An 11,144-nucleotide genomic window follows, 5' to 3' on the forward strand; every position below is an offset into this window, starting at 1 on the left:
GTGTGCAGTTTTGGTCTTCTTATCTGAGGAAGGATGTTCTTGCTATAGAGGGAGTGCAGCGAAGGTTTACCCGACTGATTCCTGGGATGGCGGGACTGACATATGAGGAGAGATGGAGTCGATTAGGATTATATTCGCTGGAGTTCAGAAGAACGAGGGGGGATCTCATAGAAACCTATAAAATTCTAACAGGGCTAGACAGGGTGGATGCAGGAAGGATGTTCCCGATGGTGGGGGAGTCCAGGACCAGGGGTCACAGTCTGAGGATATGGGGTAGACCATTTAGGACTGAGATGAGGAGAAATTTCTTCACCCAGAGAGTGGTGAGCCTGTGGAATTCGATACCACAGAAAGTAGTTGACACCAAAACATTGTATGTTTTCAAGGAGTTAGATATGGCTCTTGGGGCGAAAGGGATCAAAGGGTATGGGGAGAAAATGGGAGCAGATTATTGAGTTGGATGATCAGCCATGATCATAATGAATGGCGGAGCAGGCTCGAAGGGCCGAATGGCCTACTCCTGCTCTCCATGCTTCTGTGAGTACTGCGCTGTCAGAGATAAGCCAAGGCCCTCCCTGTCCTCTCAGCTAGATGTAAAAGATCCAATGACAATATTTTGAAGAAGAGCCAGGGGAATTCTCTCTAGTGGCCTGATCAATTTTTAGCCCTCAATCAACATCACACAAAAATAGATTACCTGTTCATTATCATATTGCTGTTTGTTGGAGCTTGCTATATGCAAATTGGCTGCTGTATTTCCTATATTACAGCAAGGACTACACTTCAAAAGTACTTCAATTGCTGTAAAGCACTTGAGGAGTCTGGCAGCTGTGAAGAGCACTATATAAATTCAAGTTTCTCTCTTTCTTACTTTCATTACAACAGTTTCTTCAAAAAGTACTTCACTGGTTGTAAAGCACTTTGGGCTGTCCCGAGGCCGGGAAAGTGTGACATAAACGTAGGTTCTTTCTGCTGCACCTTTAGCATAGAAATGGCACATCTTGGAGCTGTGAAGACAATGGGCACTAAAGCAAATAGTTAAACAGAGGTGACCAAAAGCTTGGCCAAAGGTGGGTGTTACAAGAGAGAAAGAGGAGTTAATCAAATGGGATTCCACAGAGAGGAACCTAGGGGCCGAAGGCATACCACCAATGGTGGGATGGAGTGAGTGGGTGGGACGAGAGGATACACGAGAGGAATGGAGAATTCGGAATGGTAGAGGAGATTACAGAGATAGGGTTTTAAAGATATGAGTAAGAATATTAAATGTAAGATACTAGAGAATTAGGAGCTGATGTAGGTCAGTGAGGACAATGGCGACAGGCGAGTGAGATTTGTTGCAAGATAGGATTGCTGAGAGAATCGTCATAATAATCAGATTAAATAATAAGTGAAATTACATGGCCTTTATGGTTCACTTACAGGGTAGGAATTCTTGAGGAGAAAAGGAAGGGCATACAAATCTAAAGCTTCCTGGATAACATATATAGCCTAAAATGAGACAGAAAAAGGAGACAGATTGTGATTGTAAGATTCATAATGGAGCACTATGTCAAATGTAGATGGTACAGATGAGAGCTAAAAAAAGGAAAAAGAGACAGTGGGAGAGACAGTATGAGAAGAAATTAGCAGTGAATATAAAAAACCCAAAAATCTCTTATAAAACATAAATTGTTAAAGGATAATCAAAGGGTTGGGTTGATTAGGGACCAAAATATCTTCTTGTGGAGACAGAGGACATTGCTGAGATACTATTTCAATACTTTGCATCTGTCTTCAAGTGAGAAGAGGGCGTTTTCAATCAAGCAGTAAAGGAGGAGGCAGCAATAATTAATGATCATTAAAAATAGAGGAGGTGCTTTAAAGGTTGACAGTCCTCAAAGAAGAAAAGTCACCTAGACCGGTTGAGATGCATACCAGGTTACAGGAGGAAGTTGGGTGGGAATTGGAGGCTCAGATCACAAGCCTCCAGTCCTCCTCGGATATCGTGGTAGTGTCAGAGTACTAGAGAATTGCAAATGTCACACACCTGTTTAAAAAAAGGAGGGGCAGCCATAGGCCTTTCAGCCAATATTAGTGGTGGGAAAATGTTTGAGACAATAACCTAGGTCAAAATTAATTGGCATTTGTCAAATAATGGGTTAGTAAATGAAAGTCAGCGCAGTTCTAAGGATAAATCATGTTCGAGTAATTTGATCAAGTCTTTTGATGAGGTATCAGAGTGTGGATGAGGGCTGTGCAGTCGATATTATAGACTTTCAAAAGGCACTTGCAGTACCATCAAATAATAGACCTATTGGCAAATAAAAGCCCTCAGGATTAAAGGTTTAGTGGCTGCATGAATACAAAATTAGCTACGGGGCAGAAAGCAGAGTTTAGTGGTGAACAGTTGTTTTCCAGCCTGGAGAGAAGTATACAGTCTTCTCCAGGGGTGGGTATTAGAAACAATATTTTTTGATATATTTTAATGAACTGGGTATACAGGGCATAATTTCAAAGTTTTCAGTTGATACAAAACTCAGAAATACGGGAAATAGTGAGGACATCGACAGACTGTTGAAAAGGAAGATACGAGACAGATGAAAACTAACAAAAAGAGTGAAGAATGTCAGGATGAATGAGAAGCAATATAAACTAAATAGTACATTTTTTTTTAATGGGAATGCATAAGAGACATCAGGGTGAACGTGACAGGCTAAGTTGAAAAGGCCGGTTAAAAAAAAACAATTGACATTAGTACAGGAATAGTGCAAAATTAAGGAAGCTATGCTAAACCTCCATAAAATACTGGTTAGGCCTCAACCGGAGTATCATGTTCAATTCTGGGAAACAACAGATTAGCAGCCAACATAAAATACTTTTGGACCCCTTATATAAACACAAATAATAAAAAGGTGGTCAAAGGAAGTGTGAGGCCAATTAGGAAGGATGTCAAGACCTTGGAGGGTCACAGAGACAATGCACTAGAATGGTATCAGGGCTGAGGGACTTCAGTTACATGGAGAAGATGGAAAAGATGGGGCTGTTCCCCTTAGGGCAGAGAAGGTTAAGAGATTTGATAGAGGTGTGCAAAATTGAGAGTGGTTTTGATAGGGAAATTGTTTCTGGTGGCAGAGGGTCAGTAAACAGAGGACACTGATTTAAGGCAAGTGGCAAAGAACCAGAGGAGACGTAAGGATTTTAAAAAAAATGCACAGTGATCTGGAATGCACTGCCCAAAAGGGTAATGGAGTAGATTCAAAAGTATCATTTTAAATTAAATTGGATAAGTACTTGAAGGGAAAAATTTATAGGGATATAGAGAAATAGCAGGGTGGTGGGATTAATTGGATAGCTGTACCAAAGAGCTGGCAGAGGCACGCTGGGCAAAATAGTTCTGCATCGTTCTCCAATTCTCAACAGCAAGGGTTGAATCTTCCGAGGACAGGCTACCACCATCAGATTGCCATTCCGCTCCTATTTTTTTTAGCCCCAAGATGGAGCTCCGCATTTGTAGCCTGGGCTTCTGAACCAGGCCTCTTCAGAAACAACTGTCCTGGGAGTCCTTCGTATGGCAGTGCCAAGCCACACCTTTTACAGCACTTGCTGCCATACAGTATTCTGGTAAGTCTCCATTCACCAACATGGTGTAAAGCTTTGGGACATTTAAATAATTTTTCAGTGTTAGTGAATGAATGTGGGTGAGATAAGTAGGTATGATGGTAGGTTGAGTTGACTACCAGCAGGGAGCCAGTGTAGTGGGAGATGGTCAGCAAGAAGCCGTCAGCGGAAAGCTGGGGTGGGGGGTGTTCAGCAGAAAGTCAGGACGGGGTGCCAGATGGAAGTGGAAGGGTGCGGTGGGCGGGGGGGGGGTGGAATTGGGGATAGACATGGGTGAAGTCGGTGGGGTGTAGTCACAGGTTCAGAGTGTAGTCGGGTGCCAGGTGAGTAGTCAGGGGCGAGTCAGGGTCAAATTGAAGTTGGAGGGTCGGGTGGTTGGAGTTGGGGGTCATGGGATATACAAAGGGAGAGTCAGTGGTGACGAGTTGGTGGGCGTAGTCGGGGAGTCAGTCAGTGTCAGTAATTTGGGGGGGGTTGGGGTGAGTTGTATAGTTACCAGGAGTTAGAACTGTTTTATTTCTGTCTGATATCCTCTGGGTAGCTATCCATGTAACAAAGTCAGAACCTTGGGTCAAACATGGACAAAAGAGCTGAACTCTAGAGGTGAGGTAATGTGACTGCCCTTGACATCAAGGCAGCACTTGACCAGGTGTGACATCAAGAAGCCCTAGCAAAATTTGAGTTGATAGGAATCAGGGGGAAAGCGGTCCGCTGTTTGGTGTCATACTGAGCACAATGGAAGATGGTTGTGGTTGTAGAGGTCAATCATCTCAGTCCCAGGATGTCACTGCAGGAGTTCATCAGGGTAGTGTCCTAGGCCCAACCATCTTCAGTTGCTTCATCAATGACCTTCCTTCCATCATAAGGTCAGAAGTGGGGATGCTTGCTGATGATTGCACAATGTTCAGCACCATTCGTGACTCCTCAGATACAGAAGCAGTCCATGTCCAAATGCAGCAACACCTGAACAACATCCAGGCTTGGGCTGACGAATGGGAAGTAACATTCACGCCACACAAGTGCCAGGCAATGACCATCTCCAACAAGAGAGAATCTAATCATCACCCTTTGACATTCAATGGCATTACAATCGGTGAATCGCCCACTAAAAACATCCTGGGGGGTTACCATTGGCCAGAAACTGAACTAGACCAGCCATATAAATACTGTGGCTACAAAAGCAGGTCAGAGGCTAGGAATCCTGTGGCAAGTAACTCACCTCCTAACTCCCCAAAGTCTGTCCACCATCTACAGGGCACAAGTCAGGAGTGTAATGGAACACCCTACACTTGCTTGGATGAGTGCAGCTTCAACAACGCTCCAGAAGCTTGACACCATCCAGGACAAAGCAGTCCACTTGATTGGCACTACTTCCACAAACATCCACTCCCTCCACCACTGACGCTCTTTCCAGGGGTCGGTGGGTGATCTTTGCGGAGTCTCCCAGTCAGCTGTCCACACTTTGTCAAGCAGGTGACAGACACTCTGTTCAGGTGGGCAATGACTTTCATTCACTACTACTGGGACGAGGCCAGCCAGACCGAACAAGCCAGAGGCTTCACAGCGATTGCTGGGTTCCCCCACATCCAGGATGCAATCGACTGCACACGCATGGCCATCAAGACGCCAGCGGGTGAGCCAGGTGCCTTTGTCAGCAGGAAAGGATTCCACTCCTTAAACGTGCAAATAGTGTGTGACCAGAGGATTCAGATTCTGCAGGTCTGTGCAAATTACATACCTATTTTGCAAGTTTATTAATTTTTCTTGCATTTGGTCACATTCTTCCTTTGTATTAACTACACTTTCCAATTTAGTGTCATCTGAAAATTTTGAAACTGTACTTCCAATTCACAAGTCCAAATCATTAATTACATTGTGAACATTGACAAATGGCGGGAAGTGGTGTTCTGCATGAATCGGTGCTAGGACCAGAGTAGCTATGCTTAGCACTACTTTGTTTTCTGTTTTGGAGCCAACTTACTATGCAATCAGCTATCTGTCCTATGACTCCACATGATCTGAACTTTGATATGGCACTGCACAGTAGACTCATGACAGAGGCCTTTTAAAAATCCAAATATATTATATCTACTACGTTGTCCTTGTCTACTCTTTCTGTACTTTTTCAAACAATAAAGTTGGTCAAGTATGACCACCTCTTTTGAAATGTGCTATTATATTTCCGTTTCTGGATGTTTTTCTATTACATCTTTGAGTAAAGGTTCCATTATTTTTCCTGCTACTGACATTAAGCTAACTGGTAGTGAAATTGCATGCAAATGTACAGACATATGAACGTACCAAATAGGAGAAGTAGGCCATTCGGCCCAATGAGTCTGCTCCGTCAATCAAGGTTCATGGCTAATCTGTTTGTGTTTCGGGGTTCCACATTTCCATCTACCCCACCCCCCCATAACCTTTGATTCCCTTGCCTAACAAGAATCTATCTATCTCTGCCTGAAAAATATTCAATGACCCACCTCCACCACCTTCTGAGGCAGGGAGTTCCAAAGTCGCATGACCCTCAGAAAAAATTTCTCCTCTGTCGTAGAAGGGCAACCTCTAATTTTAAGCTAGTTTTGGACTCACCCACCAGAGGAAATATCCTTTCGCCGTCCACCTTGTCAAGACTATTCAGGATCTTATATACTTCAATCAAGTCACCCCTCACTCTTCTAAACTCCAATGGAAATAAGCCTAGTCTGTCCAACCTTTCCCACTCATCCCAGCAATCAATCTACTAAACCTCCTCTGAACTGCCTCCAACACATTTACATTCTTCCTTAAATAAGGAGACAAAACTGCATACAAGTTCGAGGTGTGATCTCACCAATGCCCTGTAAGCAAAATATCCTTACTTTTATATTCAATTCCTCTCTTAATAAAGGATAGCATTCCATTGGCCTTCTTAATTACTTGCTGTACCTGCATACTAACTTTTTGTGACTCATGTATTAGAACACCTAGATCACTCTGCACCTAAGAATTCTGCAGCCGTTCTCCGTATAAGTAATACTCTTTTTTTATTCTTCCTGCCAAAGTGAACAACTTCATGTTTTCCTACATTATACTTCATCTGCATATATGTTTGATGGTCCTTGCAAATAACTTCACTTGTATGTATACAGAACTATATTGTTTAGGAGATTTGTAATTTTTAATAATGGATGAAATCTGTAGTTCTGCTTTTCATCAGCAATGGTACTTGCAGACCACCTGATGTTGACAGGCTTTGTGTTTAAAATATCAATATTGCAGCATTATTGACAGAGCTAAAATTTTGTAGCTTCCCAAGCTTTGTGAACCACTACAAGTAATCTAAATAATTTAGAAGAATGTATTGGTATGATGAAAATAAAAACAAAACAGCCGAGATTTTAACTTGAGACAGCAATTGAGGGGGTCAAAAACTGTCCTGACTTATTCAGCAACTTTTACTTATGCATGCCCTATGTCAGTTTGCCACCTGAAATTTGGAGAGCGGGATGGGGTTGCCAAACAGCGGAAGCTGTTCCAGTGCTTGAGTGGGCAATTTCAGGCAGCGGCAGTTGCCACTGGGGATCAGAAGAATTGTTCCTGACACAGTTAAGTTGCAGGAAGAGGTTTTGGGAGTACAGTGGGAACTTAAAACTTCCTTGTTGGAGCAGCGGGCAGTGGGGGGGGGGGGGGGGGGGGAACTGTCATGATTCCTCTGTCCCACAAAATAAGGTTTTAGACATTTTTTTGAACTGTAAAATTTATTTGCTTGGGTCTTGTCTCATCCCAAGTTGATCTGAAAGGAAAACCACAATGGATTCCTTACTCAGGTCCATCTTTTAAATTGGAAACCAGATCCCAAGGGTGTCCAGGAGCCTGATTTGCATATTAAAGATTTCCAGCAGACAGCTTGCCTGTCTGTTCAGTAGAGCAGGTTAAAGTCAAAAACTACGGGAAGAGAGCGAAACCACCAATAATTTGCACATCTGGCCAATTGTAACTGCGCAACTAGTTTCTACCAGGCAGGCAGGATTAAAATTATTCAGCAAAAGAAAAGGTTGCAGTACGATGTAGGAGATTAAATTGGTAAACAAAAAGGTCAGTGCTAATACATCCATGAACCAATGGAACCATACTCAATACTGAATTTAGCAGTCCATAGCGAGCCAGTTCTAAAGTAAACATAATAAAATTGAAAACAGAGATAAATACCAAAATAAGCTGAAAGTAATATTGCTGTTCAAAAGAATTACTATATTGTTTTGAATACCACTGTGTACATTCAAGTGGAATTACTTTATACAACATCTCAAGCAGAAGAATGCCTCAGAACATTTAGAGCAATATTCTCAGGTAGGCTCTGAGCAGGATATGAAAACTTTGCTTATCATGCTATGGGAAGTTAATGTTGCAGTCCATGCAACATCTGCTCCATTGTGAAATTTACCATGGTTTTTACTCTTTTTTCAAAAGATTAAGATAAAATGTTGAGCTTGATGTTCAAAATCATATCATGAGTAATCATTGTATCCTCTCTTAGATGAATTTGCCAGGTTACAAAGCCCCTCAAGTCCAGGCACACTACAGGTTAAAACTGACTAGGGGAGAGGTTAAACTTTAAAACATTACAAAAATGAAACTATCTCTATGAATAAGCTAGTCAGAACACTTATTTCAGTGAGACTATCTTAAATTTGTCTTTCCTGTTCCCTGTCTGGTTACCTCAGTTTTGCACCAATTTGTCAAGGTTTTTTCACTTGCCTACAGTTAAAGCAGAAAGCAGAGATTGACTTTGAAATTTGAGGAGAAATATGTGAACACAAGAATTTTAAAGGTCTCTAGTCAGAATAGCTCTCCCAAAATAATTAAAAAGGAATTCTTGTCTAGATTCAGAAAAATACATAATACAAGTGGAAATTGCCTAATGTGATGTCAAAGTCACTAATGAAAGTATACGCATTAATATTTTATGTCATTCAGCAGTTAAGGATAATTATTGAAATTAATGGCATATCCGATCCCTCTTGAAAGATTTTTTTCATGCTAACCAGTTACATATAATGATTAATACCTTGTAATGCCAAGTTTAGATAGAATCCTCAGGGGTCCAGTCTTTCTGCTGACTGGCTATTTCACGGTGCCAAAAAAAAATGATTTATTAATAAGGGGTCAAAATGACATCAGGTGTAACTGGCTTTCTTCACCATCAAGGTTAAATAAATACCTGACTTAGAGATTTTGGAGCTAAATGTGTTTCAATTTAATAAGAATCAAAAAAGACCAAGTTCAGACCATTAAACACCACAAAACCACAGATAAAGCATGGATTTTAAGCAAGAAATATTAAATGTTATAAATGATACTTGCAAATAGATGCATTAGAAACTTTTTTTGGTCTATATGTACATTGGTTTTCATAAACAATTCAAAGACATGTAGGAGAACATTCTCAAACATCATAATTCTGCTCATGGCTAGACATGGCAAGTACATTAGCTATGGGATCAGTGCTAGTACTTCTAGAAACCATTCTTAAAATTCCTTCACAGCCATTTCTATGTGAGTATTGGGGACAAAAGAACGAATGATAAAACTAAATTTACAGAACGTTCAAGGATGAAACTTGAACAGGATAATTCTTGCTTTTAAAATCAGGCTTCTAGCTGACCAACTTGGAATTTCTGCAAACATTGTTGAAACAACTCAAAATGGCAAAATTAACATTAAAAAGGCCTTTTTTAAAAAGTTATTTTCTTACAACTGCTAGGATATTTGGCATTTTTGAACTGGATGCACTGGCAATCCTTTAACAAGCCATAAGGAGGTTCTTGAGAGCATCCTGATGAGACTCAGTAACCAAATTTCCTGCCTGCCTAAATATTGGGAGGAGGGAACTGAAGGAGAGAGAAAGGCAACAAGCTTCTGTTCACTAAATGGTTTCATCAAAAATCACAAATCATCAACAACATCTGTTAACACATCACCAGGCTAGCCCATTGAACCACTGGAAGATACTGAAATCAGTAAACAAAATGGGAAAAAAAGGAGATTGCAGATAAAGGTGCAAAATGTAGTGAGAGCTGTTATAATCTGTATCAGAAGTCCTGAAGTATTACAATAGTTATTCACCCTGAAAATTCCACTGATTTTGTTAATAGATACATAAAGAAATACTAGATAAAATTAAGATTCAAATACTGAAAATCCCTGTAAGCTTTTAAAGTTGCTCAGATGGCAAGTGAAGACTAACAGGCTATGAACACTTCAGTGGATGGGTGTGGGGGTGGAGCAGAGATAATCAAATTACATCACTTACCTGTACATTGACATCCTCTTTTTTGAAAATTAGGCTGCGGACTTCATCTGGATCTCCATTAAAAATAGCCTGAACCAGTGGTGGCTGCAACAGTGAAAGAAATTTAAGATTATACATGTAAAAATAACTCGCCATATGCCTATGCAATCACTAATAGACAAGTATGGACTACATATATCACAGTAACTGGATACAGGGTTGCAAAACACTCGAATGTCAATGGGAAATGCAATATGTGATGTGAATGTTCTCCAAATTGTAGCCCAAGTCCTTGGAAACTGCTGGTACACAATTCATTAAGACTTATCGAGCTTAATATTCTCAACTGCTAAACCTCTGGAGATACAAATCTTTGGACTCTCCATATTTTTTTTCCAAATATTACAAATTTGTTTTAAGAAAGCAAATAAAACCTGGTTATGCACATTTATCAGATTGTAGCTGATGAAGTAAATGTGCAAGTATGTTTAGATAAGCTGAGATATGCTCACCCTTCCATCTTCAGGTGAAACTGACTTTGACACATCCTCATACTTTTCCTGAAGCTTTTTAGAAGTAATAACAGGAGAATCATCATCCACCTCCTCCAGAACAACAATACACACTCGGCTCATCCGATCTCCTGTTTATACACTATTTTTATAGTCTTTATTCAGAGACACCGTCTCCACTTTTTAATGGAAAATGACTGATCCTATTTTGTTACTCAGAACAACTGACTATGCCAGAGATGATATGCTGATCTTAGCCATATGGTTTACAGAATGATTCCGGTGTAAAAATCAGTCGTGGTGCCAATACATACAGTGATACTGAACTGGTTCCTTATTTGAGAGAGTATCCTCGATGCAGCGTAGCTGTTGTTATGGGTGACATGACACCATTCCTTAAATAGAAAAGCAGGCAAATCATGTGGTTCAGATCTTCAGTGATTTACAAACGTAGAGAAACCGAGTAGCTCTCCATAACAGAAGGCCTAAGATTTTTTTCCTCTGCAATAGGTTTTCATCAGGCCGAAGCAGTATCCAGGAGAAACTACAAACCAGTTTCACATGAAGATTCATTTAATTAATTCTACCGCAGTACAATTAAACACAGGCCAGATGAGAGAAAGAGAAAGAGGGAGAGAGAGAAAACATGAACACAGACAGGGCTGGCCGTACAATAAGGTGGAGTATACAAGTGTGACCCAGAATCAGAATAGGACAATTATTCCGTTGGCAAAGATGCCGTGCTGAGCAGTCACTTTTCT

The 11,144-nt window shown here is 40.8% G+C and overlaps 1 protein-coding gene across 1 annotated transcript; it reads right to left on the reverse strand.

The window, feature by feature from the left end:
- Positions 1 to 871: 871 nt before the first annotated feature.
- LOC144676536 (uncharacterized) lies at positions 872 to 10,861 on the reverse strand (the record flags this gene model as incomplete). Its single annotated transcript, XM_078536932.1, has 4 exons — positions 10,384 to 10,861; positions 9,893 to 9,976; positions 1,460 to 1,491; positions 872 to 1,007 (listed from the first exon to the last, which is right to left on the reverse strand). Coding segments are annotated over exons 1-4 (375 nt in total), but the record flags the coding sequence as incomplete, so codon positions are not given.
- Between the last annotated feature and the right edge of the window lie 283 nt (positions 10,862 to 11,144).

Source organism: Cetorhinus maximus, unplaced genomic scaffold, assembly GCF_964194155.1.
Source record: "Cetorhinus maximus unplaced genomic scaffold, sCetMax3.hap1.1 HAP1_SCAFFOLD_1678, whole genome shotgun sequence".
In the NCBI taxonomy this organism is placed as follows: domain Eukaryota; kingdom Metazoa; phylum Chordata; class Chondrichthyes; order Lamniformes; family Cetorhinidae; genus Cetorhinus; species Cetorhinus maximus.